Here is a 27,921-nt window from a genome sequence, read left to right as displayed (position 1 = left end):
GTGGCAGACAGACCTGGGATTCTAATTTGCTACATGACCCCAGGCAAGTCCTCTAACCCCTGAGAATCTTACTGTCCTCACCTGCAAAGTGGGGAGAAAGGGGGTTGTTGTGAGGATTAAATGAGAGGCATAGTGCCTGGCACATAGTAGGGAGCTTAGCAAACCTTAGGTCTTGGCTAGCCTCCTCCCAAATTCAACTAAAAGGCCGGACTCAGATGCCCACCAGTGTGTCTCCTGGCCCCTGCCCTCACTGTCCTCCAGTTTAGTGACTGGCTGCCTTTAAGAGGTGAGGAGGTCTAGGCTGGCAGAATCCATGCTGAGAATCAGGCCCTGATCCACTCTTTACTTCCATGATCTTGGGGGACATCACCCAACCTCTCAGCATGAGCCTCCTCAAGTGTGCCAGCAAACTGGAAAGTTCTTATGGCCAGACATAAGGCCACTGGTCAGGTAAGGCCAGGAGGTTTGGGGCCCGACATTCTCAGGGTGGTCTTGGGGAGAACAAACCTGGACACTGAAATGGAAAACGGAGCAGGATACTGAGAACTCTGGGAGATGTGTGTGAAAGGAGGTATGGACAGACCCAAGGTAAGAGGCCATCTGGGCAGCGGGAAGGGGAGTCAGGTCTGTGCAGTTACTGCTGAGCCAGAATCATAGGGAGGTTTGTATCCTAGTTCTGCTGCCCTGGCCTTGACCATCCCCCATGTCAGCCCTCTGTTGAACTTTCCTCCTTGCCCCCCTAAGAAGTCAGAGAGCCACTTGGTTGGGGGAGCACAAGGGTCAGCGACAGCAGCCAGAACCCCAGGACCTTCCCCAGGACTCCTGGCTGGCCTCACCCCTCAGGCACCAACTTGGGCCACGGCTGGGACCCCGAGCACAGAGTCCCAGGCCTCTTCTGCTCCCACCCCAGGTCACCCAGAGCTGACTTCCAGCTCTGAATGCAGCAGCATCCGGAATACAGCAGGGAGGGTGCAGGGCACCATGCCCATAGCCCAGGGTGGGGTCAGGGACACACACACACCAAACTCTCTCTCCACCTTATGTACACATACAAGCAAGCCCCACCTGCACTCAGAAGGCCCGGAGAGGGCCTTCTGTCCTCCATCTTTGGCATCAATCTGTCAAAATCAGCTTTTCAGCATGAGACTGCTCACTCCTTTCTGTACAACATGAATTAAATATATTATCTGTCTTTGCGCTGAGTCACAGGACATTCACAGTACAGTGGGGGAGGAGTGGAGGGACTTGTGAGGAAGCCACGACCCTCCAGGGCTGCTCCTCAGGCTGAGAGGCGTGCGCAGGGGACCTGGCCTCCCCTTGGCCTCGCCATCCAAGATTCAGCCAAGTGTTGAGGAGACTTTGGGAATAGAATAGCTGTGCTCCATAGGGGTGGGGGGCGGGCCTTCTTGCTGGGGCCACGGCCCTAACACTCCCAGTCCCCTGGGGCCTGGGGCTCGGGATCAAAGTCTATCCCGTCCTGTCCCACCTTCCTGTACCTCAGACTGTGGTGCTGATCCTCCTCTGGGGAGGCCAGGGGCATGGGGAGGCTGGCGCCCAGATAGGGTGGAGCAAGGACAGAGCCACGGGGGCTGGGACGGAGGGGACGAGGGAGGCTGTGCCAGCCCCAGGGAGCTGGCACCAGTGTCAGGGTGACCCTGCATATCTGGGTACCGTCCTCGGGACCCTGGCCCAGGGCCGGCTTACCAGCACTCAGGAATGATAAGCAGGAACCACTCTCGGGAAAGGGTGGACAGGTAGCAGCTTGGGTAAGAGCTCCAAGGGCAGTGCGTGCTCTACCATCTGCCAATTTAAGGCAATCCCATTCAGACTGGGGAGACGGGCGGGCCCGGCTGAGCTGGCAGGAGTGCAGCCGGTGGGACCAGGCCACCACTGGACTCAACTGGGCGTCCAGCAGCATACGGGGCCTCTGGCAAGGATTGGGGAATGGGAACAAGTGGGGGATGATGAGAAGAGGGGGTGGGGCTACAACTCCCTCTGTTGCTCTGGGGACACCCGCCCCTCAGGTGGGGGTGGGCTTTGGCACACACGTTGGCACCCAGGATTCCAGGGTCCCAGACAAGGTGCCATGTGGCTTCCTGCTCTCGGGGGGAAAAAGGGGGAAGACGTGTGGGCCCCAAGGGGCCTGAAAGGGACTCGACCAACCTGGTGAGGCAGGCAGGTACCCTGGGTGGGGAGGCATGGTGGTGCCCATGTTCAAGGCATAGCGCTCTGCCCGGCCTCTAGATTCTTCTGTCCATGTGGGTTCCATGCTGGTGTCTGAGCACTTTAGGGTGGGAAAGTGTCTGAGATCTCTCCCTGTCCCCTCACCTCCTCCCAGGCAAGCAGCTCATGCCCAGCCCCAGGGAAGGTGATGGAGGGGTTGGTGTCCAGGCCAAGGCCACTGGGGAGGCATGTGGGAAGAAGGGAGAGGAAACAGCCATGGCCAGCAGGGCTGCCGAGAGGTCTTCTGGACCAGCCGTTAGCCCTCACTCCTCAGTCCTCCGAGGCCACATGGGCCCCATCCTGCCGCAATTGTGCTCAGTGTGACCTCTCGTCCCTTGGGCCACAGCAGGGTGGGCATAGCTCAGAAGATGCTCTGCCGCCGGCTCTTCCCTCGCCCTGGAGAATGGAAGGAAAGATGTGGGACTGCAGGGAGAAGGCTGGGCCGAAGGTCACCTGACGTCAGGAGGGATGGGCGTCCTCCAGAGCTACTCTGATAGAGCCAGCAAGAGCATGTGCTTGGGAGCTGGTCAGCCCTGGGTTCAAATCCCATCTCTGCTACTTACTAGCTATGTGAAATTGCACCTTAGCCTCCCAGAGCCTCAGTCTCATTGTCTGTGAAATGGGGAGCATTAACTAATAGTACCAATTTCAAGGGGTATTTTAGGATTAAATGAGATACTGCATGGAAAGCACTTATCATGTCTGAGGCCATCAGCTAGTCTAGAAACAAAGTATAGTTCTCCCAGGATGGAGGCCAGAGAGCTCAGAATTTGCAGAGAGAATGAACCAGGAAAAGTGTGCACCTTCATCAGGGCTACTGTCAGATGCAGTGTTCTGTCTAGGGTGGGGGTTGAGGAGGGAAACGCAGGAGGAGGAAGCCTGGCAAGGAGATAGGGAAACCAGCCCCTTCCCTGCTCCCCACGGGCCCCCGGAAGACAGGCCAATGTCAGGGAGGCCACGCTGATTCCCACAGCAGGAGGGGCTGCTGGGCCCTATCTCTGTTCCTCAAGAGGGTGGAGCCGCCTGCCCTGGCCTCCTCTAATAAGAGGAGGAGGTGGGGGAGGCACGAGCCCCTACCTGGCTGCTGAAAGGCCAGGCCCCGGTAGCCTGGGTCCTTCTGGAGCTGGATCTCCTTCAGGGAGAAGATGGAAGCAGCTGGGGTGAGAGAGGGAAAAGGCCAGGAGAGAGCTGAGTGGAGCTGGCCCTGCTCCTGGAGCCTGAGGCCCCCACACCCATCGAGCGCCCCCTTAGTTAGGACTGGCCCAGGAGCACCTAACTGGCCTTTCAGGAAGCACCTTGGATCCACAGGGTTTCCTCCCCTCATTGCAAACGAAAACCCAAGGAGCGGCAGCCAGGCTGCTCAGCTAGACCCAGGGCCTCTGGCCTCTTCATTCCGGCTCCTCCACTCACACCAGCTGCTCCCTTTCTCTGGTTCTGGGGTGGCCCTGCCCCCTTCCCCCAACCTCCCCTACACACTCACTGTCTTCGAGCTGGTGCACACGCTCCCCCAGAGACCGGAAGTAGGGGTGCCTCAGGGCCGCCTCTGCTGACACGCGATTCTTGGATTCGTACTGAAAAGCAGAGGGTGGGGGACTGCAGGGACCCCTCTGGGCAATGCTATTCCCATGCTAAGTTATATGACCAAGAAGGCAAGGGCCAGAGTCTAACCTGAGAAGCCCCTGGGGTCAGCTGCCCGCTCAAGCCAAGGCAGTCTCAGAACTCAGGGTCTCAGGTCTCCAGCCACCAGGAGAAAACTAGAAATGGGGCTTTCAGAGAATGACCTCCTCTTGGGATGGAAATACAGATGCTGAAGCATCTAAGATCACAACTTTAATAGTAATATTAACATGTAATGCTAACAGCTACCCTTTCTCGTGTGCTTATTCAAGACAGGCACCATTCTAACCTCAATTTATCCTCAAGACCATCTTACAAAATGTGAATGATTCATTCTACTTTGCAGTTGAGGAAACTGAGTCACAGAAAAGCTCTGTAACTTGCTCACAGCTACACAGCTAGGGTCTGAATTGGGGTTTGAGTTGGGAGTGCACCCACTCTGAAGTCTGTGGAAGCCAGCACTCCCCTCGGGCCTGGTGGGTGGAGGGTACGTGGGGTACGCCAGCACGCAGGTGGGACGGAGGGCTGGGCTGGGATCTTGGGGTTTCAGCTCTCTGACTGCCTGGCCCTGGTCGGCTTGGGAGCACACTCACCAGGAGGAGGCCGGTCAGGAGGTTGATGCCATCAGTGTCCAACCTGCGGGAGGAAGGAGCTGGCACAGTTCTGGTCTATGGGGGTGGGGTGGGACGGGTGGGGCTCACAGCCACCTCCGGGAGGGACAGCCAGGCCCACAGGCAGAGAGGAGGAGTGGGGAGGAAGGGCTACCTGGGAGCATGACTGATGAGAGGCTGAGGCAGGTATCGGGGGAAGTTGTACGCTCGGAACTCGGACAGGGCCATCACACCAGGCCACGTCTCTTCCGTGGGGGTCCCTGGGGAGATGAGAAGGGGTGGCGAGGGGTGAGAGGCCAGGGCCGAGGGCGACTTGGATGGGTGCAAGGTAGGAGGTGGGGTCATAGAATGACTGAGTCCACCGGGGGCCCCGCCCTGTAGAGATCCGGTGGGAGCTGCTCTTCCCAGCCCGGATATGCGCCCGGGCTGGACAGAATTCCGGCGCCCCCTAGTGGTGAGAGGGAGGGAGCGGCAGGACACTGACCGAGGAGTCGGAAGATGAGGTGCAGCTCCTCCTTGACCGTGGAGCCGGGGAAGAGGGGCCTCCCTGTGGCCATCTCGTAATGGATGCAGCCCACGCCCCTGCAGGGAGCAATGGGCAGGGGCGGCGTTAGGCTGGACCTCCTTGCACCCGCGCTTCCTAGCGCTGCTCCACCACGATGCCCTGCCACGGTGACTCAAATGGGTCATGGCACCGGGGTGGGTGGCCCAGAGCTGCAGAGGCTCCTAGCACAGCACAGCCACCCACTACAGCCTCCCTCTGGGGACTTCTCAGGGCTCTAGGACGCTTTGATCTCTCCCCTTTCACTCTGGAGGATTTGGGTCTACATAGCCAGCACCCATGAAGCAGCTCTTCAAGCAGTGTTGTCTCAAACTTTCCATCATGTGCCCCTCTGGAAGAGAGAAGTCCACAAATCCACTCTCCAAGGAAACCCCTGGTGTAGGGCACAGCAGCAATTCATCAGAAAACTGTGTTTTACCTTTAAAGTTCGGCAATCTTTTCCTTCTACACTGAATCATATGTGCGTTAATTTTAAGAAAAAAAGTATCCCTTCTAAATTTTTCAGTAGAACTGATGCTTGGGTAAGATTCATCACATTTACTGTGGGGGCCCTCCTGTGCCCTCTGGTAACCCCCTATGTACCCCTGGGTGAATATTTCAGAAGCACAGCCTAGGAGAGTCTATTTAGAGCCAGGGAAACACCAATGTAGCTCTGACTTAATTCTATTTTTTTTTAATGCATCTTTTTTTTTTTCCCCCCCTAAACTTGCTTCTCTTTATTTTTTGGCCACGCAATGTAGCATGTGGGGTCTTAGTTTGCCGACCAGGGACTGAACCCGCATCCCCTGCATTGGAAGCACAGAGTCTTAACCACTGGACCACCAGGGAAGCCCTCAATTCTTTAACATCCAGTTCAGCAGGATGCCACATGGCTTTTATTCAAAAGAGGTTAGACAGTCCTTCGAAGAGGCCCTTGGGGCAGCAAAAGCAGTCGCAGGTGCGGAAGCCCCTTCCCCACGCCCCCAACCCCCCGCCCAGTCCCACAGCGCTTGCTTACCACATATCGATGGGGGTGGAGTACTCCGTGGACCCCAGCAGCACGTCGGGGGGCCTGTACCACAGGGTCACCACCTCATTAGAGTAGGTCTTCGTGGGCACTGACTTGGCCCGGGCCAGTCCTAGGGACAGACCCGTCACTGAACCGCCCCCCCCACCACGACAGTGCCCACATCCTGAGGAGACTGTGTCAGATTCCTCCACTACCCCGCCCCAGCCCCGTGGGCTCTGGCCCTCACCGAAGTCGGCCAGCTTCAGCTCCCCTCTCTCGTTGATGAGCAGATTCTGGGGTTTCAGGTCCCGGTGCAGGATCTTGCGGCGGTGGCAGTAGGCGAGGCCCCGGAGCAGCTGGAACATGAAAATCTGGGGGAGGGAAAAGAAAGGAAGCAGTGCAAGGTGGGAGCATGTCCCATGGAGGGGAGAGAGGAAGGGAGGAACCCTGCGCCTCTTCCCCGTGGCTGGGACGGGGATGGGGACAAGACTGGGTGGAGGTGAGGTACTTGGAGAGCTACCTGGTTCTCCTGCCCACATGGAAGCCACATCCTGGGCCCCACCCACCCCAGGGAATCCCATCCAGAGGGCGGGGCACCAGGTGTGCAGAGGAGGCAGGAGGGTGGGGGAGGAGAGAGTACCCCAGTCGGGGAGCTGAGAGGCGCCACACTGGGCCAGGAAGCCTGCCTGTGTGGGGACGTATGCACACAGAAGAGGTCATTCATCCCTCTGAATTTCCCCGAAGCCTCTCTTCATCCTGGCAGGTAACTCATGCTCCCATTTGACAGAGAGGGAACCTGACGCTCTGCGTTAGAGCGGGGGTGGGGGGTGGGGTCCATGACACGGAGGCTCTTACCTTGACGTTGTGCATGCTCATGAGGTTTCCACAGTGGTCCAGATACTGCTTCAGGTCACTGTCCTGGAACACAGTGCGTGGCTCAGCCCTCGCCCTGACCTGACGCCTGGCCAGGCGCCCTTCCCTGGGCAGGGCCCAAGCCGAGGAATGGGACAGGTCCCTGGCTCTGAGCTGCCCCTAAGCCTGGGCCCTTGGGCCATTCCTGCATGGGAGCATCTGAGAACCTGATTCCAGAACAAGGCCTGGGCCACCCCCACCCTCTCCACCCCTCCCACCCTCTCCACCCCTCCCACCCCTACCCCAACTCACCAGGTACTCAAACACCAGAGTGAGGGAGCGCTCCGTGTGGATGAGGTCATGCAGGGTCACAATATTGGCATGTTTCAGGTTCCTCAGTAAAGACACTATGGGGAGACAGGCCTGCCTGGGTCCCTTAGGCCCCATATGCCCCTCATACCCTCTTCTCCTGGGACCAGCCTCAGGAGTCCCCATTCCAGCAATGACTCGGCCCCCAGGCTGCCATCAGGGTTCAGGCCAGGAACCCCTCCTCCCAGAAGCCCCAAGACTACAGGACCCTAGGATGCTGTACCCTCTCGGATGGCAGTGCAGGGCGCGCCTTCTTCATGTTCCAGCCGGATCTCCTTCAGGGCCACGAGGTTCTCTGTCAGTTTGCTGCGCCCTTTGAAGACTGTGGCATAGGTTCCCTGGGAACAAGAACCCCAGCAGCCCAGCCACATTCAGGCCCCGCTCTCCTCTGTCCAACGTCCTCCTCTTTGTGCCTCTGCTTGGGCCGTGACTTTGGCAGGACCACCCTTCCCTACCCGCCCTTCACTGAAATTCTGTTTCTTCCAAAGCCCACTTCTCTGTGAAGCTGTCCCTAACTCCTTCCCGGTCAGAAGGAACTGTCTTTCCTGTAAGCCCCCAGCAGGCAAGGTGTCCCTCTATTATAACACCAGTTTTGTTCTTCCTTATGTTCTGTTGATGTTTATGTGTAGGTCTCCTCCGGGTTCCTGGAAGGAAAGGGCCACATCCTCCTCCTCTCTGTAAACCACTGCCCACCCCCAGCCTGGAACACAAAGCCCAGCACAGTGTTTACGGAAATAGCTAATAATTACACAGCACAAAAGCTTACAGTGACCTACTCAGTCCTCACAACACCCTATGAGGTAGAGCACTTAGGATCTCCATTTGACAGAGGAAGAAACCAAGGCGCAGAGGGAGGTCACAGAGCTCATACCAGGCCACAGAGCTGGTAAACAGAGGAGTTGGGATTTGATCCCCGACAAGAAATATTTGCAGGAAAAAAAAGACTGGATTCTGCCCCAGAGCCCATCAGCCACTCCATCCTCATGCCCTCCTCCAGGACCTGGGCCCACCTTAACACCTGCCAAAGGCTGGGCCAGACTGCATGGCGAGATCTGTGGGACAGGGGTAGTGTGACCGCAGACTGGGGAAGGCTGGGGAAGACCCTGTTCCTCCTCCTAGCCATCCTGCCTGGCGGCATGGAGAAAACCCAACCCAGCCTCTTACCTCCCCCAGTTTGTCCAGTTTCACGTATGTTTCCAGTTTCCCAAAGCCGATATCTGACTGAGAGGGAGAGACATAGGGTCCTGTGAGCTTGAAGGTCCCAGCAGTCCCACATAGGGTACACCTCCTCACCCCCAGCCTCCAGGTGGAAAGGGAATGAGACCCCCAGGGGGTCTGAGGCTAGCAGGGTGAAGGCAGCCCCAAATCCTCCCTCTCCACTTCTCCCTGTCCCTGTGATAAAGGAGGGAGGCCTTGGAAGTGTGAGTTTCTTTCTCCCGTGGCAGTGGTGGGTGCAGAGCCCAGGGTTGTAGTCCTGGGATTGCCACAGGCCTTTATCACCTGTCTGTCTCCATCCTGCTCAGAAGCCCCTCAAGGGCAGGAACTGTGCCTTTTTCTCCACTGTACCTTGGGGGTCCAGTTCAGAACCCACCTCGCTATAGCCTCTCTCATCAGCACACTTGCTCCAGCTCAACCCTTAACAACCCAACCCTTAACCATACGGATTCCTGGGCCCCACCACCCAGAGTTTGATTTCTGTACGTATCTGGACTGGGGACCAGAATCTGTGTTTTGTAAGATGCTCCCAGGGAAATCTGATAGGCAGCCAAGACTTGGAAACACGGGCCAGCTGGTTTATTGACCTCACCCCAGTGAAGACTCTGGAACCCAGAGGGGGCTTGGAGCTCAGCTCCAGCGCTGGTGGGACTCAACTAGGGAAGGGAGGTGGACCAAGAGGACCAGCTATGGGAATCCTCTCAGCCGGCAGGTGGCGCCAGAGGCCCAGAAACCTCCCTGGAAACTGCTGTAGGCCTCAGCTGGGACAGGCAAAACCAGGACTGATGTCTTGCAGGGGAGAGGGTGTTCCACCCAGGCGACCTCTGACCCTCTTGGGACTCACCAGGGAGGCACGGCGGGACATTCGGGTGAGCGGTTTGGGCAGGTCTGGGCTCTCCAGCTGCAGCTTCTGGAGGAATTCCTGGGGCAGACGGATGTCCATGGGCAGAGAGAGCCTCTTACTGATGTCCTGCAGTGGCCAGGATGAGACAGGGGCGCCAGTGTTTGCTCCAGGGTAGCTAGGGCTGTGGGACCCTCGCCTCTGGCCCTGGGCCTGGCTTTCCCTGTGAACAACCCCAGCAGGACTGAACCATGGGCTGTGAGGCTTCAAAGATGTGCTGAGACATACATGAACATCCAGGGATTGCTGTGTGACCTTAGGAGGTCCCTTCCCCTCTCTGGACCTCAGAGTCACCATCTGTAGAATGAGATTCCTGCAGACACTGTGATTCTGTAAGCATATTTTTCATACACTTGGGCACATGTATATGGGTCATAAGACCAATAGTCAAATTGTCTCGCCCTTGCTAGGTACCAGGAATGTTCTGAGCACGTGGCATATATTCTCATTTAATCTTCTCGATGACCATTTTAACACAAGGAGACTGTGGTACACAGAGGTTGCGTAGCCTGCTCAAGGTCACAGAGCTAATCAACGGCAGAGCCGGGATTTGAACCCATGAAGTCTGGCTCCAAGGCAACCACCTTCCTGGGCATACATCTGTGGATGTGTCGTAGAGCCTGGAGCCCCTCACCTCCATGGAGAAGCGGCGCTGGTTCTGCCGCCGGTACTGCATGCCAGGGGACAGCTGCCCGGGGTCCTCCCCTCTGTCTGAGGGGGAGAAGGTGCTGGACTCTGGCTGGGGGTCTCTGCCCAGAGGATGGAGCTGCAGGCCTGAGAGGGAGAGGCATCAGCCACCCTCCCTGCCTCTGCCCCGGCGTGGGGGTGGGGAGGAGACTTCACTCTGCCCTTCCCCGACCAAGGCCAACCCCAAGGCCAGCCGCGCTGTGTCAGGGAGGGTGGGGAGGGGCGGGGGGATGCCGGGGGAAGGGCCCCAGACCCCTCACCCTCATTGTGCCGGCTGTGGAGCTGGTTGAACTGCTCTGTGAACTCAACCAAGGACTCCTCGATGGTCTCGGTGCGTGGCACTGACAGGGAGAAGCGGCGCTTAAAGTTCTTCATTTTGTTCATGATCAGCAGGCGGCAGGCCGCAGGGTCCTGGGATAGAAGTGAGAAGAGTGGGTGAGAACACGGCAATGGGTCCGGTCGACACCAGCTTCCCATCAAGCTCTGTCGCCCCACACTCAGGGGCCAGGGTTGCATCCTCCTAACTCTCTTCCTCCTTGGGAATCTCATCCCCCCAGGATTCCCTGTCCGTGGGGAGATATTCACAGGGAACATTAAGAAGCACAGCAAAGTACTGCTCATAATAGCAGCTTGATGTGCCAATAGGACCCTGAAGGCCTCCCCAGGGCCAGATGGTAACCTTTTAGCTGCTGGAGGTCTAGAGAGTTCTGGAAAGAGGCCAGGGGTGGCAGGGAAGACACCAGAACCGAGTGGCCCTAGGGCCAGCAGCTCTTTACCAACTTGCATGGAAGAGGCTGAATATGTCAACAGCCAGTAAGCCTTACTGAGTGATGCCCATAAGCTGAACATAGCTTAGCCTACACCCTTGTAACGCAGTCTGGTCCAAACCCCATTTCATCCTAATATTGACACCTGGGAGTCCCTCTCTGGCTTGTCCTGGGTCCCCAGGAGACAGGGAAAGAGAGGAAAGGGACAAGGGAGAGGATGTGTACATCTGAGCTGGCCCAGCCCCATGCCTCCTGCTGAAATATGGGAGGTCAGGAGCAGTTGAATGTCTCAAGGGAAAGATAGAAATTTACCGGAAACGGCCCCCAGGGAGGGGAGGCTGAGCACTGCTGGCCCCTTCTGCACCAGAACCCCAGCAGGCAGGGTGTCTACTGCAGAGAACATGAGGAAGGAGAGGGGTGGGCTGCTCTGCTCACCCCAGGGCCCCTTCCCCAGCGAGAAGAGGTTCCCTCCCTGCGGCTCCTCAGCCCTCTTGCCCCCTGAGTGAGGGGACACCCGCTGGCCTCCCAATGAGACTTGTGCAACCGCTTCTTCCCATAGACCTTTCCTTCTCTGTTCTGCCCTGAAAACTCAGAGTGGGGCTGTCACGCCTTCCCTTCCCTTTCCCCCCTTCCCCTCCCCTCCCCTCCATGGTTTCATAAGCTCCCAGTGTGGCCACCCCCTCATTTCTATTCTGCTTTCTTCTCCCTCAGCTACAGTGGGGCTGGGATCAAGAGGCCTCTCAAGGGCCTCCACCCACACCTGCCATGAAGCCATCAGGGCTAGCCCTGTGATGGGAGGGGGCCACCCTGCACCCTCTCCCAGCTTTTACCCATGCACCAAGCATAGCCCATTTCCAGAGGATGCTCTCAGCACTGTCACTGGCCAGTAACCAGTTGCCAAGGCAACCAGGCCCCTCCTGAATCCTGGTTTAAGGGATTATGGGTCAGTAGCATGTTTACTTTGCTTATGGATCACATCCTTCTGTACTCAGCCAGCCTGGAAAGGGTCCTTTCCCTGGCTGCCCCCAAATGCAGCTAAGCTGTGGCCCTCCAGCTCCTCTGAGCCCAGAGACTGGGTATGGCCAGGCACTCCTTCCTCAGGCTGGCACCTCTCAGAGCACAGGCGTTGGGTCTGCACTGCCAGCCGAGCCTATCTCTGTCAGTGGGCCATGAAGTCTCACTCAGTTCGGCTCAACAAATGAAGTGCCAAGCCTTACACTAGGCGCTGGGGTTAGTGGTGAGTAAAGCCTGGTCCCTCTTCTCAAGGAACTTGGGGGCTGTGAGGCCTCCTTTGATGAGAAGGCAGCTGAAAGCTCTTCTTCTTCCAGCTTCCTTGCAAAGCCCACCAGCCTGGAACTTTCTTACTTCTCCATCTCCAAGCTCATTCCTGCCAGCCAACCTCAGCCACCCCTCCTGGCTCTGTGCAATGTCCGGGCCTGTCGTCTGCGGGATTCTCATGGACAGGAAGCTCCCAGAGGCTGCCACCCACCTCACTCTTGTGTGCAGCCAGCCGGGGATGGGGGGGCATAAGGGGGGCTTCATGATGGTGGCAGCGTGTAGGCTCCAGTGACAAGAGGACCTCGACATGCCCTGCCTGCTGACTCATATTTCCCACACGACAGGAGAGTGGAGATGTCCCCATTGTACAGATCAACTGTTTACAAGTTGGCCGAACATCAGCCTCAGCAGGGAGTATTGGGAAACATTCAGATTCCCGGGCTTCGCCCTCAGATTCTGGAACTGAGGCTCTGAGGATGGTGCCTGGGACAATGCATTTTTAAAAGTCATCCCCCATCCCACAAGTTGCATGGGGTGGCCAAAACCAAACAAACAAATGAAAAAAACCCACGCCCAATGATCTGAACACTAGAGCCATGGTTGGGAAGCATCTGAGGTCTAGGTAAGGGATGGTAATCTGCCCAGGTTTCCATATTGCACTCATGTGCTGAGATGAGGAATCCTCGAAGCTGCGGAGGCACAGGAAGGTGGAGGAATGCTGAGTGGAGGAGAAGACGCACCAGAAGGGAGAAGATGTCTGCCCTGCACAAACCGATGCCCCAAGCTCAGTCATGCTCATCCTGGGGGGGGGCGGCGACTGGGCACTTGGCTCCCTGAGGTCTGGGCTCTGCCAAGAGGGGCCAGTCACGCCCTCTTTTAAAAACAGGCCTCCCCATAAAGCCATCCTACAGTCTGGGATTTATGGGATGGCACATAGGGTTTGTGGCTCAGGAATCCACCAGTAGCTGCCATATATCTCACGCCCTTGCATTTGTCTGTAGGGGAGGGAGAGGGGAGCTCGTCAAAAGCCTTCTGGGAGGGAGGCCCCCAGTCTCTACAAGACAAAGGAGAAGCAGCCTGAACTGCACCTGCCCTCCCTGTTAGCAGCAAGGAGACACAAGTGGGACCAGGAAGCATGTGGACGGTGAAACTGGGGACGGCTCACTTGAGCAGGAATGGGGGACCAAGCAATGCGGACGATGGGAACCATCTGCTCTGCACCCGGCCTGAGAAGAGACGGAGAGGAAGTGGCTGTCACTGTGGCGGGAGCGATGGTGGTCAGATGTAGGGATGGACTTCCTGATGGTGGCAGGGGAGCAGGCAGCAGGGGTGGTGACCACGCAGAGAGGGGACGCTGCCCTCGGACGGGGACAATTGGGGCCTTGAACCCAGCAGGGTCTGGATGTGACAGGGCAGGCTGGGCAGTGAATAGTCTGTTGTTCCCTCTACCTCAGGACACAAGATGCCTCTGTGACTTCTTTCTTGGGAGAGTCAGTTCCTCAGATTTGAGGGTCAGCGGGGGAAGGGCGACAGGAAAAAGGCCTGTTACCTTCGTGCCGTCTGCCCCTCACCCCCATCTGGGGACAGAAAGGCTCAGTGTGACCCAGCCTGAAGCCAGCCCAGGGCTGGGCACAGTGTGGCCTTTGTCCCCAGGGCCAGGGAGCCATCTGGGGCTGTCCCCGTGCAACTGGTGCCAGGGGAAGAGGGAGACGGGCGTCCAAGGACGCTGGCCTGGCCGGGTGGGGTGGGGGGATGCTGAAGGAGAAGTCCCCCTCAGGAGCTGCAGGGGTGGGCAGGCAGACCCCCAACCAGGCCTTCCCTCCTGCCCAGGTGAATCCATAGAGTTCTCGGCCTACCTCCCATCACCTCCTCCTGGGGACACACCAGCCAGCCCAGCACTTCCTGCTGGTGCCAGAGAAGCAGGTAGCTCAGGAGGAAGGAGAAGCCAGGCCGACAGGAAACTGACACTTGCCCAGAGGCCACCGTGTGCCCCACGAGAAAGGGCTGGACTCCTGGAGTGTTAGCAGGAACGGGCACTCACAGAGCCACCTTTCTAATCCTCCCTGGCTCGCCCGTGGAGGACAACGCGGCTCCCAGAGGGGAACTGACTTGCTCAAAATCATGCAGCAATTTCCTGGCTGTTGCCAAGTACACAGACTCAGTGACCACATTGCTCCTTTCTTCTCCTAACTGGAACTCCCCCACCCTGCCCCTCCCTGCGGCCTAGGCTGTAAGTGTGGTTTTCTACCTTCCAGGTCTCCTCCACCGCCACCCGGAATTAAAGTCAGACAACCCCAGCTTCCAATCCCATGCCACCACTAGCAGGCTGATGACGGCAATTCAGTGACACCATCGCTCGTAGCTTTGGCTCTAGTCTTTCATTCAACAATTATTTATTGAACACCTACTATGTGTCAGGCACTGTTGTTGACCCTGAGAATCCACTTGTGAACAAAACAGACATTAATCCTGCCCTCATTAATCCTGACACTCTAAAGGGGGTGGGGAGAGGCAACAAAGAAAATAAGTAAATAAAATATACGGCATGTTAGATGGTGACAAGAGCAACAGAGAAAAATAAAACAGGGAAGAGGGATGGGGTGTGAGAGGTGGGATGTTGCAGTTTTAAATAGGGTGGTCAGGAAGTCTTCCCTGAGAAGGTGACATCTTCTGGGAAGAATTCTGAGTAGGCACCGGGGAGGGAGCTAGTCATACAGAATCTGGGGGAAGCAGGTCAGCAAGGGAACAGTAGGTGCAAAGGTCCTGAGGCAGAAGTGAGTTTGGTACGGTCTGGGAACAGCAGTGTGGCTGGAGAAGAGAGCTGATCATGTTGGGGCCCCTCGGGATTTGGGAGGGTTTTCGGGGATGAGTGATTTGATCCCATTTAGGTTTTAATTGGCTCCCTCTGGCTGCAGCAGGGAGGTCGGTCAGGAGGTGATGGCTGGGGGAAGCGTAGAGCAGTGGAGGTGGGGAGAAGTGGCTGGATTCTGGGTATACTTTGAAAGTGGAGCCAGAGGGATTTGCGGACAGATTGTATGTGGGGTGTGAGAAAGGAGTCAAGCAGGACTCTGAAGGGCTTGGCCTGAGCAACTGGAAGGATGGGTGGCCATAGTGGGGATGGGGGATGCTGGGACTGGAGGTCTGGGTGCGGTTTTAGGCATGTGTTTCATGTCCAGTGGATGTCTGAGTGGGGATGCTGAGTGAGCTGACACAAGGAAGACACCCAGAAAATGTTAGCTCTCTTTTCTCCTTTTCTTTTTCTCTCAACTTCCTGCACAGATGTAAAAATGTACCAGAAAAGAGGCCCATATAAAGCTCATCAAACACATCCCTCACAGACGTTCTTATAGCCCATAAGGCACTTTGAAGCCTTGGGATGGAAGAGGACCAGGGAACAGAGAACATGGTTGGCAATTGGCAGGCCTGAGCCACCAGATGGAGAGGGAAAGGCCAGGCAGGAGGGGTCCCCCCAATTATTTGTTTTTTTGTTTGTTTGTGGGGTTTTTTTTGTGTGTGTGGTACGCGGGCCTCTCACTGTTGTGGCCTCTCCCGTTGCGGAGCATAGGCTCTGGACGTGCAGGCTCAGCGGCCATGGCTCATGGGCCCAGCCGCTCTGCGGCATGTGGGATCTTCCCGGACCGGGGCACGAACCCGTGTCCCCTGCATTGGCAGGCGGACTCTCAGCCACTGCGCCACCAGGGAAGCCCCCACCCAATTATTGACGCAACTCGGGAGGGCCACGCCGGGCAGGGGACCTGCGCCTCCTAGCTGACTGCTCTTATCCACGGGGCAGGCCAGGCCGGCCCACGGGCCCATCATCCAGGTAGTGCAGAGGTGGCCTGCCGCTCCCCACCCCCTGGACGACCTCTGCCAGGCCCCAGAACTAACACCTGCCTCTAGGCTGGGACACCTGGGCGACCCAGACCGGGAGACCATGGAGGCAGAAAAGGAGATTGACAGAGCATCCAGGGAAGCTGGGCCACAGCCTCCCTCTCACAGAAGTTTGGCTGCAGACTGGTGCAGAGGGAGGAGGTCAGCTTCACTTCCTAACCTCCAGGGAGCCAGGCTCTGAGATTCCTCAGAGAACCCTTATGAGAAGCCCCTTTGCCTCCCTCCTGAATAAAGTCCCATTCACAATAAAGCCTGCAACCCAAGGTCCTTCAAGACCTGCCCCCACTGGTTCCTCTCGGGCTCTGCTCTGCCCACTCCCCAACACAGCATGCAGTTCAGGTCCTGGGTCTTCAGAAGCTTCCCAGACCCCCTAGGACCACAGGGTGCCCATCTGATGGGCACACTCCATGCAAGTACATCATCCACGGGATCACAGTGAGGACTTTCCTGGTGCCTCCCTCACCAGGCGTGCTTGATTCCTGTGCCTAGTGCTGGTCACATACAGCAGGCCTGGCTGGCTGTTTCACCAGCACATGGAGCACCTACTGCATTCCAGGCACACGTTAGATACTTTTCCAAGTCCCTCTTTTTGCTTTGTTTTCTTTTCTTTTAGCACTCAGTCTCTGAGTTCAGGGACAGGGGAGGAAGGATGTAACTTCCAACTGCCCACTTTCGGAAGCCCAGGGGGCCTGACCCTTGGTCCCAAAGGCTGACCACCAGCTAGGATCCTTACGACGTTCTCTGCTGCCCATTTCCTACCCCCACCTTGGCCACTCAGTCACTCTGGGCCTTTGGGCAGGTTTCAAAACAACTAGAAGCCACAGCTGACCAAGTCTGCAGACGTCATGAATTGAGACTTCAGAGACACTCCCTCCTTCCAGTAGAACTGTGCCTGCAGGGAGCCAGCAGATACCATCTCTTCCTTCATCCTCTAGCGGACGCTGCCTTGCACAGCTTGAGGCTTTAGTTTCCCTAGTTTGCGACAAACCTCAGGAGACTGGCTGGAGCTGAGAGGCAGTGGCAGAAGCAGAAGCAGAAGCCCTGGAGCCCTCATCACTCACCTCATTCCGCGAGCTCTCGCCTGGATGAGAGAGGCTGTCAGCCTGGGGCCTTCTGAGTGGTCAGAATCAAGGGGACAGATAGGCCTGTGGTCATTCTACCAGCGAACAGATGCTCTGGACACAGGGACAGAGCTCAGAGAAGATTCTCACAGCCCCTGTTGGAATGCAGGAAGCAGGCGGGGAAGGCCTTCCAGGAGCAAGCAGGACTAACCTGCAAGAAGCCGGTCAGGAGGCGAAGCGTCTGGGGCTCAGGGTGGCCCCTGCCCTGGACACATGCACCACTAGCCTCCACGGCGTCCTACCTGATGCAAAAGTCCCGCAGTGAGGGCCACGTGCTGCCCAGCCCTGCTCTCCGAAATCCTCTGTAGTTTGGAGTCATGGAAGAAGTCCCAGCTCTCCCACCTACTAGCACTATGACCTGGGAAGACACCCATGCCTCAGTTTCCTTTTCTGCCAAATGGGGATAATGCCTAACCTCCTATCCAATTGCCACTGGCTGCGAGACCTAACTTTCTCAGTTGCTTTCTGATGATGTCACTTCCCTATTTTAAATCCTTCAATATTAACACCACCCTCAGGAAAAAGTCCAAACTCCAGTGGCCAGAAGACTAGGCCTCCTGTGTTTTGACCCCTGTCTCCTCCTTGTCTCAGCTCTCACCCCTCCCTGGGGGGGTCCAGCTTTATGAAATGTACTTGGCGTTCTCAGGGTAAACCACACTCACGGCCCACATGAAACTTCACTTGGCCTGGGATACCCTTTCTCATTTTTCCCTAGGTAAAACCGCTGCCAAACTCAACTCAAGTGTTGCTTCCCCTGGGAAGCCGCACGTGGCCACCCCTCCTCCCTCAAGGTAAAATCAGATGCTTCCAGAGCAGCCTGTGCACATTCGTAACTAGATGGTGATGTCTTCATGGCAAGAGCGTGGTCTCAGGCAGCTCTGCTTCCCCAGCGCCTCACGGTGGAAGGAACCTACCAGGTGCTCAGCCTGTGTTTGTGGAATGAATGAACTCACGGCTGAACTAGACCATAGCCAGTGCACCATAACGACTCGTTCAAGCCTCTTTCCTCTATAGACATTGAAACATTAGGGCCATTGAAGACAAAGACCTTTTGGCACCTTGAACCCCCAGAACACTGTCTGTCTGTGTGCAGACCCTTCCACTCTCAGGCAGGCCAGAGACCTGTTTCTACGTTTACCTTCTCCTTGTCAGGCCAGCCCTACTCTTAGCAGGTGGGACTTGAGCCCACGGGGATGGCCTGGCCCTGCCCTCTTTCTGGGCACACTAGAGCAAGCCCGGGGGTCCGTCAACCAGCTCTGGACTCTCTGGGACATCTTTCCTCCTCGGTTCTCCTGGCTCTCAGTGGGAACTGGACCCCAGACACCTGTGGGCCAGGGACAAGGGGAAAGCCAGCAAAGTGTTCCCATCTTCAAGGCTCAAGTCAGGCATGACCTCTTCCTGGATGCCTTCTACGATGCCCCTCATGTCCTCTCTAGCCTAAAACCCTGCTGGCCCAGCCAGGTGGGGGCCCCTCATCTGTGCTCCCATGGCATTCTGGATGTCCCCAAGTAAGCACCCTTGACTCCCTGTACTGTAACTGCTTGCTTGTCTGTTTCCCTAGTTTGCCTGCGGGCTTGTTAAGGGCAAAAACTGGGTCTGACTCATCATTACACCCCCATGTGCCTGACATGGGGCCTGGCACCAAGCAAACCCTCAAATGATCAGTGAGCCAATCTATGAAAGCTGAAAATTCCTGGTTCTGGGAGCTGTTTGGAGGTAAGAGGGCTGCCAGGAGACTGTCAGTTGCCCACTGGACTCCAAGCCTCATCTGTAACCTAGCCCTCCTTCTCTAGCCAACTCTTCCCCATGGTGGTGGGGGGAGCGTGGGCTGGGGCAGAGGGGGCAGCTTCCTGCCCACCAGCGACTCCCCCAGTGAGGTCTGGGGAGGCCTCAGGGTTGGCAGGTGCCACAGCACAGTGAGGGATGGACAGGGGATGGAAATGATCCTAAAGAGAGGTACCCACTGAACATGCACCGAGTTGGGGCCTCCAGGGCTTGTGGAGAGGGGCTTGGCAGGCCTTGGGGCCCTCCTCATGGGCTCCCATCCCCTAGGGGCAGATTTACAGGGCCTCACAGGTCAGGTGCACTACCCAGGCTCAGACCTTGGCCTCAACCCCTACAGATGACCCCTCCTGACCACTCCCCATTGGTGTGAGCCCCACATCAGCCCTGCTGATACTCTGCTCTTTTTGGCTGCCTGAGGCTCAAGGAATGAAGCCACGTATATCATCTTCTGGTATTTTCTTTTTAGCCTTTTCTGGAGACCCAGCTAAGGCTGGCCTGTAATCTTTGCGGAGGCTCTGGATTTCTAAGTGATAAGATGGGACAAGGTGCCCTTCTGTCCGCTCTGGTCCTGGCCACGCAAAACATCCCAGACCAGAGGCTGGAGCAAGGAGCCAGCGTAGGCAAGATCTCTGTCTCGCATGTCTGCTTCCAGACTAGGCCTGCCTCATCTCCCAGACAGAGAAGACCCTTTTCCACTCCTCTTAGCAGCATCCATTAAAGACCCTCAAGGAAGGTCCCTCACCTACTACCCAGTGTTTTTAAAATTCCAGAGTCTGGAACCTCTTCTTAGGTCTTCCTTCCTAAATCCCAATGGAAATAGCTCACAACCGTTTCCTCTCTGTTTGCTTAAGGACAGATGCTGATGCCCACCATCCTCTATACAATCAGTAGGAGGAGAAATAAAGAGCATCCAGGTCACCTCTCCTTCAGCCTTCCCTTGTCCAGACTGAAGAACCTATCATGGGATCTTTGTTAACGTCTCTTTGGTTTTCTCCCCATGCCCAACTTTAGCAACGGAACAGCAGGGGCCTTCCAGCTCTGGCATCCCGGGGGACTGCTCAGTCTCATGAGCAGGGAGGGCAGGAGGGGAGGGTTTCCCAGCACCTCCAGACCACATTTCTATTTATACTCCACTCCCAGGCCTCCACCGTCACCAGTTTGGCCCAACAATGCCAGGCCCACATTCTGAAGGACCCTGGCCAACATTCTCCATCCTTTAGGGCAAGCTGGCTTCCTCACACTCAGCATGGCCTCCCTCTCACCAGGCTGGGCCCAGGTGGCCGCCTCGGCCTGGACCACCTCCCTGCTCCTCTCTGTCTCCAAGGCCCCCTCTGGGATGCCTCTGAACATCCCGCCATTGTTCAACTGTCCTTTAAACGTCCCATCAGCAGCACCCACCACCCAGAGCTCAGGGGTGGCGCTGGTTTCTCCTAGACCCTCTCTCACTTCACAAATACCCACTCAGCACCAGGCACTGTCCCAGGCTCTTGGCTTGTCTTCCCCTCCCCCAGCCTTCTGGTTCTCCTGCTTCTTTCTCCCTCCCTTGTCTGGTGGACTTACTTTCTCTACCTGTCCCTGAATGTCGGCGATCCTGAGAGTTCCCTCTTTGGCCCTTTGTTCCCCCCCATCTACACTCATCCTGGTGACCTCATGCTCTCCTGCGGTGGAAACCACCACCCATGTGCTGATGACTCCCAGATCCACAACTGTGGCCCCACCAAGCCCCTGAGCCTCACACACACAGGCCCAACTGCCTGCAGGGCATTTCGGTTTAGATCTTCCCCTAGGGTCTGAGATCCTAGAATTACCCCACTAGGCCTAGGACAATCCCCGAGACAGCAAATAGTTTGAGATGTGTATTTAAATGAAAAGGGCATTTGTGTACAACTTGTTAAAGCTGTATGTGTGCCAGATATACATGTGTCATACATGTACACTATATAAATATATGTAAATACACTGTATATAATCCAGAAGGTTATAAATATATCTGTGTGTGTGTATATACATATCCCCCCACACACATATATATATATTTCAGAAGGATCTAAGTTAAAATGCTAACAGTAGTTATATAACGGGGTGGAAGAATTATGGATGATTTTAATACCTTCTTTTTGCTTATTTGCATCTTCTAATATTTCCATAATGAACATTCACTGCTAATGTTAGAAGAAGAAGTAACGGGCTTCCCTGGTGGTGCAGTGGTTGGGAGTCCGCCTGCCGATGCAGGGGACACAGATTCGTGCCCTGGTCTGGGAAGATCCCACATGCCACGGAGCGGCTGGGCCCGTGAGTCATGGCTACTGAGCCTGCGTGTCCGGGGCCTGCGCTCCACAACGGGAGAGGCCACAGCAGTGAGAGGCCCGCGTACCGCAAAAAAAAAAAAAAAAAAAAGAAGAAGTAATGCTTCTTTTTAAATGAAAAAAAGTATTTTTAGGTAGATTCCAGAACTATTTAGTGCAAACCTTGGGAGAACTATGGTTTTCTTGATCAGGGTCGGCAAACTTTTCAGTAAAAGGCCAGACTGTCAGTATTTTAGGCTTTGTGGCCATATGGTCTCTGCCATTATACAGCTCTATCCCCATAAAGGACCCACAGACAAGATGTAAATGAATGTGTGGCTGTGTTCCAGTAAACCTTCACTGTGGACACGAAAATTCACATTTTATGTAATTTTTTTTTTTTTAAGATGTTGGGGGTAGGAGTTTTTATTAATTAATTTATTTATTTTTGCTGTGTTGCGTCTTCATTTCTGTGTGAGGGCTTTCTCTAGTTGTGGCAAGCGGGGGCCACTCTTCATCGCGGTGCGCGGGCCTCTCACTATCGCGGCCTCTTGTTGCGGAGCACAGGCTCCAGACGCGCAGGCTCAGTAGTCGTGGCTCACGGGCCCAGTTGCTCCGCAGCATGTGGGATCCTCCCAGAGCGGGGCTCGAACCCGTGTCCCCTGCATTAGCAGGCAGATTCTCAACCACTGCGCCACCAGGGAAGCCCTATGTAATTTTCAAGTGTCACAAAATATTACTTTCAACTTTTGAATTTCTTCCAACTACTTAAAACTATAAAAATCATTCTTAGCTCACGGGTCAGAGTAATATAGGCTGGATTTGGCCAAGAGCCATGGTTCGCCAAGCCTTGCCCTTGGGCATCAGTGCCTGGATGGCGTTTGAATCCGGCACCCACTCCTTTGGGAAGTACTTATTTTCCTCTTATCTGACAAGGAGGAGGTCTTCCAGGCCTTTCTCGTCCACTGAAGCTGTGGCAAGGACCAGCTGCCCTGGCCTCAGCTGGGGGAAGGCCCTGTGCTGCAGAGTTTGGGGGATCAGAGGCAGAGACCCTCCTGGGGTCTCCGAGCACGGCTCACCTTGCCAGCAGGATTGGCAAAATCTGGAACCACAAACCAGCCGTCCTGGACGGAGCTCTAGAAATCTCCTAGTCGGCGTCCTCGTTTTTCGGGTGAAGAACGGAAGACTCAGAAAGGGGAGCGAGCTGCCCACGGCCACTGGGTTGATGGGGCAGAGGCGAGACTAGAACTGAGGGCTTGTGACTTTGAGTTCTATGCCCTTTCTGCTCCCCCAGGGTTGGAAGGGATGGCAAGGACCTGGCCGGAGACGGCATTCCCCGCACCGGGCACCATTATCAGGGAAATCAGCAGCCCACTGGAGGGCTGCCTTGCACAGGGAAGGAGCCAGGCAGGTCTGGCGTCAGCCCAGAATGTGGCACCCAGCCTAGTCGTGGCAAGGAGTGCTGCCAGCTGGGCTCCGTGCCAGGAACAGGGAGGGGCTCAGGGCCCCCTTTCCTGGCCTCAGCCTATGCCCTGCTGGCAGAGGGGGTCTAGAGACCCAGCACCGCTGATGTCATGAGTGTGATGCCCTTCGGTGCAGGACCTACCGCCTACCTGCTTCCAGGCACTGGATTCTGCCAGGATGTGGGGAAGGACAGCCACGTCCCCTCCTGGGCCTGGTCACCCAGCAAGAATCTCCTTCGCTGGGTGGCTAGGGCCAGAGGAGAGAAGGAGCCCCAGTTCCTGAGGGGATCCCCAAAGGCAGGAAAGGGGAGGCTCCTTTAGGGAAAAAAGGTGTGAGGACAAAAATCATTCTGGAGCTTTGCCAGAGCTTCCCACAATAGTGATAAAATGGAGAGGGCGCTCAGGGTAAGGGAGGGTAGAAATGCTTTAAGAACAGAGTTTCCTGCCCAACTGGGGGCCAGAGCCCTGGTTTCTACAGGGATCAAGGAGGGGCCAGGGTCCTGAGAACTGTCAAATGTGGCCACTAACTCCGTCTGCCACCACCCTCGATAATGACACCAGGCAGGGCAAAATTCAAGGAATATTCTGGACATTATCTCATTGGAATTCTCACAACCACATGAGGTAATACTATTACTCTCTCCATTTTCTAAATGAGGAAACTGAAACTTGGGTGAGCAAGTTCCTTCACCTAAGGCAACCACTTACTGAGCGACAGCGGCAGGATTTGCACTGACCCTGGAGTCCATACGCTGCCCCCACCCACGGTGAGCAGGAGACACACATTCCACACACAAAAATGATGAATGCACCAGCTGGCCATTGTCGGGTCATGCTGTCTACACTGACCCCTCTATTTCCAGGGAAGACTTTATTTAATGTTGGAAGGGTGGGGTGGGAGCACAGGGTGAAACCATTATCCAGAGTTCCAACAAAGAGGGTCTCACCACTGTCCCTTCAAAAGTTCGGGCCAGGGCTTCCCTGGTGGCGCAGTGGTTGAGAGTCCGCCTGCCGATGCAGGGGACACGGGTGCCCCGGTCTGGGAAGATCCCACATGCCGCGGAGCGGCTGGGCCCGTGAGCCACGGCCGCTGAGCCTGCTTGTCCGGAGCCTGTGCTCCGCAATGGGAGAGGCCGCAACAGTGAGAGGCCCGCGTACGGCAAAAACAAAACAAAACAAAAAAAGTTCGGGCCAATGTCTCCAAGACCAGCGTGTCCTGCCTCACCAGGGTAATTCATGCTGTCAGGAAGCCTCAAGACCCTTTTCAGTTCAAAGGCAATTCTCACACCCGCCTCCTCATTGCTCCTCCTCTGCAGACAGAACCGGGGAGATTTCAGGAGCAGATGTGCTCTCCTTCAGACAGGAGGTCTGGCTGAGATGTGCCTACAGCCTTCCCTCTTCCTGATCTGCTGCTGCGCCACTGGCCAGCTCCTGCCAGACCCAGCCACTGGCTCTGTCATGATTCTGGGTCCCAGACCCTCTGCCTGAGCTGCCAGGAGTCCAGCCTCAGAGCTGGGTTCCGTGTGTGCGCACACATGCGCTGTGGGGACCAGGACAAGATCTTGGTTTGCTCCCACCCCCTGGAGATGGGAAAATGCCTACTCAGCAGCTAATGCCAGGAGGGCGAAGGGTCCAGGGTGGACGGGGGAAGAGGAATGTGACTCACACCCAACAGGGTGAAGCTAATCAGGTGAGTCTGGATCCAGGCCAGCCACTCCCTCCCGGACAACAGAGCAGAACAGGGACTGCAATTAATTAAGTACTGGGGGAGGGTCTTCTTACCCCAGGGAAAGGAGGCCCTGCCAGAGGCCCTCAGAGAAGGGAGCTGCTGGGTTTCCAGGTCCCAGTGCCTACCTCACTCATCCTAGAAACTGGGATAGAGGGGAAGGTACAGTCCCACAGCACAGATTCCTGGTCCCCTCCTGGCAGGTTCTCATCCAATTGGTATCCCACCCCACGTGCCATTCTCTTACACAGAGCCCTCCTCCCCAACCTGGAGGAACAGGAAAGATACTCTCCAAGGGCCTGGCCTGATGGGATTAGGAAAGCCTGCCTCCAGTCTCTACTGAAAGCCAGGCACAGTGCGATAACTAGGAATTCCCTTCCAAATAACAAATACAGCTACCGGTTATTTAGCATTTGCCGTGTGCCAATGCATTACTTCATTTAATTCATGCAACAAACCTCCTTATTATGATCCCCATTTCACAGATGAGGAAACTGAGGCTGGGAGAAGCTCAAGAGTTTGCTGGGGAGAGAGAAGTCACACAGCTGGTATTGATACTTGCAGGAGCTGGGCTGGCCCTCTCCTTTAGGCCTCAAACTCAGGGAAGGAAAGAAGAAATCCACTGAGGGATGGATGGAGATGCTGGACAAAAATCCAAAACAGGGTGACCCCAGAAAGTAGAGGCATAGCTGGAGTAGGAGCTGGGAGAAGCCAAGCGAGGCTCTGCCCTGTAGTATGGGGCTTGTTTGCGTGGGCACAGGAAGGCCAACTTGGCAGAGGACAGTCTGGGTCTGTCGAGAAAACAAATGCAGCCGTAAAGGCAGCTTCATCTCCTCAAGGCCCGATGGGGAGGCTTCCAAGGCAGGCAGCTCGATCAGTCCCACGAGATCGTAGACCAAAAACCTACTTGTTCCTCAGACCAGGTACCCTCTCTCCTGCGATCCATGGAGAAGCTTGGTTCTGCCTGGCACAGGACAAGGGGGAGCCTCCTTACTCACAGCACCAGCCCCATCCTTCCTTCTCCAAGGACTGCTATAGAACCAGACAACTCCAGAGTAGGCTGGCATCTCCCTTGATGGGGCAGGAACTAAGAGCCAGGGGGCTTGATGTCAGATGAAGTGGGCTGGATCCCACCTTTGTGGATTTGGGGAAGGTTGGTATCTCAGAGTCTTTGTTTCCTCACCATAAAATGAAGATAATAATACCTACTTCATACAGCTGTGTGACACACTACTTGGCACCCAATCAATAATAAACGCCCAGTCAAACATAAAATCAAAAAATGGTCGCCACTGAGGCATTCAGAAATCGGATGCAACTTACTGAAGTCTACTCTGGCTCTGGAAACCCCAGCAAGTTTGGGAAGAATGGAGGCTCCTGGTGGGGCGTGGGCAGCCAGCGGGGAGAGTCCCAGTGGGCAATGAGGTTACAGGGCTGGTGGGAGGTCAGCCTCACAGGCTCATCAGCTGCACAGGAGGTTGACTGGGGCAGGGTAAACCGAGACAGTAGCTGTGCTGTGGCAAGGTGACCCCCTCTCCAGAGCACCTTCAAGATGCAGACCCAAACCCAGGAGCCAGCGTTGAGCCAAGGTGGTCCCAGCCCCCTGCCCAAGGCAGAGGAAAGGCAGGGGATCTCTGAGGACATGTCTGTCAGCCAGACATTCCAGGCATCCTCGTCCTCGAGGATTCTACTCCCTCAGGCCAGTGTCCAGGAATGTGTTGTGTGCCCATGCCCAGTGGAAAACGCCACACGAACATGTCGAATCTCACAGGGCGCTGACACAGGAGAGGCAGGCTAGTGGTGTCAGTGAGTCACAGGGCCCAGGACACAGTTGGGGAACTGCTGAGGGCTGGGCTGGGGGTGAGGCTGAGGTTCTGGGAAGCTGACCCCCACTCCTCACAGCCCCAACTCTCCCACCCTTGCTTGCGGGAAGGGGTTCAGAGAGAATCAGAAAGAGGTCGCTGGTGCTTAGCAGGGCGTTGACCCCAAGCACTGAAGATCAGTCACTGTCTCAACAACCGGACTCCCACCACAAGGCCTGCAGACAGCTCCAGAAACCCCCGGCCCCTAACAAGGAGAGAACAGAGGCCTCCAGCCAGAGCGGACCTCAGATTTCTGATTCCTGATCATCTCCCCCAGAGACAGAAGAATCCTCAAGCCACATCTCCCAACAGGCCACCCACCCTTTCCCACCGCTGCATTAACCCTTTGCCCGCTGCTGCTGGGTGGGGAGGTGGCACTGCCCCTTTGGGCTCCCGGGTGGGCAGGGAGAGAAGAGGCGCAGTAACCCCCAGAGGCCCCCACTCAGCCCCCCCCACACCCCTCAGCGCTGGAACCTGCAGGGCTTCACGTGTCCTGTCCTTCCACCTTCACCCCAGGGCCCTGGCCTCCCACCCAGCCACAGCCTGCCTCTCTGGAAAGTTCACTGGAGCCCAGAAAGCCCTTCAAGGCGGGATCTGGTCCCACACTGGCGGATTCTCCCGTTACCGGAGACTCCTGACACTTGCCCTTCCCAGAAGGAAGGGAACTGAGAAAGCGCCTGGTTCCCGATGGGGTGGAAAACTTTGCTTCCTAGGAGCCCGGGGGCCAAAGTGAGTACCGGTGGAGACTCCCGGGAGTGGTGGGGTTGGGGTGGGGGTGGGCGGAGGATCTGAGAAGGCAAAACAGTCCTCCCTCCTAAGCACCTGGAACCTGGGACCGGCCTTTGCAGGGCATCGCCCACCCCCCAACACTCTTGTCCACTCGCCTCGTGATCTCGGACCTCTCCATGTCGCTCCGGTATTTCCCTCCAACCTCTCGCCCCAGGGCAAAAGCAGAACGGCGCCTTTAAGAGCCGCTCCGCTTACCTTTGCTCCGTTCACCCGGCGCCGCGGTACCCCCTCCTCCGACCTCCCCTTCCTCCCCCGGCGTGCCGCCCGCCCAGCCGGCCGGACACAGCGCGCCGCCCGCGGGACTCACCGCGCGTGTCCTGGGGTCCGCGGCGCGCCAGCTCCAGCCCGCGACGGCCGGGGTGCGGCGGGTCTGGGCGCCGTGCCCTGCGCCCTGCTGGGGTCCCTGCCCGGGCTCGGGGAGGCTTCCCCAGCTCCGGAAAGGTGAGCGGCTCCCCAGAGAAGCTGCAACCTGAGCTAGAAGAGGAGGAGGAGGAGGGAGGAGGGAGAAGGGGAGGGGAAGGGAAGGGAAGGGGTGGAGGAAGGTGGGTAAGAGGAGGGAGGGGGAGGAGGAAGAGGAAGGGAAGAGCCCGGCCCCCGCCAGAGTTTTTCACACGTACAAGTTGACTCCTCCCCCGTCCCTCCCGCCCTGCCCACTGCCGCTGCCAATCCCCAGGGCTCCCTCTGCCCGGGTGCCCACCCCTTTCTCCCACTCTGGGAACCAGGGTCCAAGTGCCTCTTCCGGTTTCGTTCCTAGGCCTGGCTTCTACCAGCCCTCTGGGACTGGCCCTGAGAGCCTTCACTAGGGGATGAGGCCCTCCGGACTCACCCAGGACTGGGGCCAGGGCACAGGGTGATTTGCTGAGTGTCCACCCCTAGGTGTAGCCCTTCCAACCTTCTGAGTCTGAACCTGGATCCCAGCATCTGGCACC

General features: G+C 56.6%; 1 protein-coding gene across 3 annotated transcripts; it reads right to left on the bottom strand.

Annotated features, from left to right (window-relative positions):
• Positions 1–1,163: 1,163 nt before the first annotated feature.
• Positions 1,164–27,501, bottom strand: CDK18 (cyclin dependent kinase 18). 3 transcript variants are annotated; one of them, XM_081254748.1, is made up of 16 exons: positions 27,300–27,501; positions 10,286–10,436; positions 9,973–10,112; positions 9,282–9,407; positions 8,387–8,443; positions 7,446–7,560; positions 7,166–7,260; positions 6,857–6,919; positions 6,249–6,372; positions 6,011–6,131; positions 4,936–5,033; positions 4,606–4,711; positions 4,434–4,476; positions 3,704–3,794; positions 3,301–3,378; positions 1,164–2,619 (listed from the first exon to the last, which is right to left on the bottom strand). In XM_081254748.1, the coding sequence occupies exons 2-16, from the start codon at positions 10,407–10,409 to the stop codon at positions 2,585–2,587; spliced, it is 1,416 nt and encodes a 471-aa protein (XP_081110874.1). In that variant the 5' UTR covers positions 10,410–10,436; positions 27,300–27,501; the 3' UTR covers positions 1,164–2,584. The 3 variants fall into 3 exon arrangements, with proteins under 3 accessions (XP_081110874.1, XP_081110873.1, XP_081110875.1); XM_081254747.1 differs by having other exon boundaries at positions 3,301–3,355; XM_081254749.1 differs by lacking the exons at positions 9,973–10,112; positions 27,300–27,501 and having other exon boundaries at positions 3,301–3,355; positions 10,286–10,367.
• Positions 27,502–27,921: the final 420 nt, after the last annotated feature.

Source organism: Mesoplodon bidens (assembly GCF_964165515.1).
Source record: "Mesoplodon bidens genome assembly, chromosome: 2".
NCBI lineage: Eukaryota > Metazoa > Chordata > Mammalia > Artiodactyla > Ziphiidae > Mesoplodon > Mesoplodon bidens.
This window is presented reverse-complemented; position numbering and strand designations above follow the sequence as displayed.

Excerpts from the sequence above, each read along its gene's own strand:
- CDK18 (XM_081254747.1), bottom strand. The coding sequence starts at position 10,409 with ATGAACAAAATGAAGAACTTTAAGCGCCGCTTCTCCCTGTCAGTGCCA. Across the intron at positions 7,561-8,386 it reads AACTGGACAAACTGGGGGAG|GGAACCTATGCCACAGTCTT; the intron begins GTAAGAGGCTGG and ends TCTTGTTCCCAG. Across the intron at positions 3,795-4,433 it reads TCCTGACCGGCCTCCTCCTG|TACGAATCCAAGAATCGCGT; the intron begins GTGAGTGTGCTC and ends TCTGCTTTTCAG.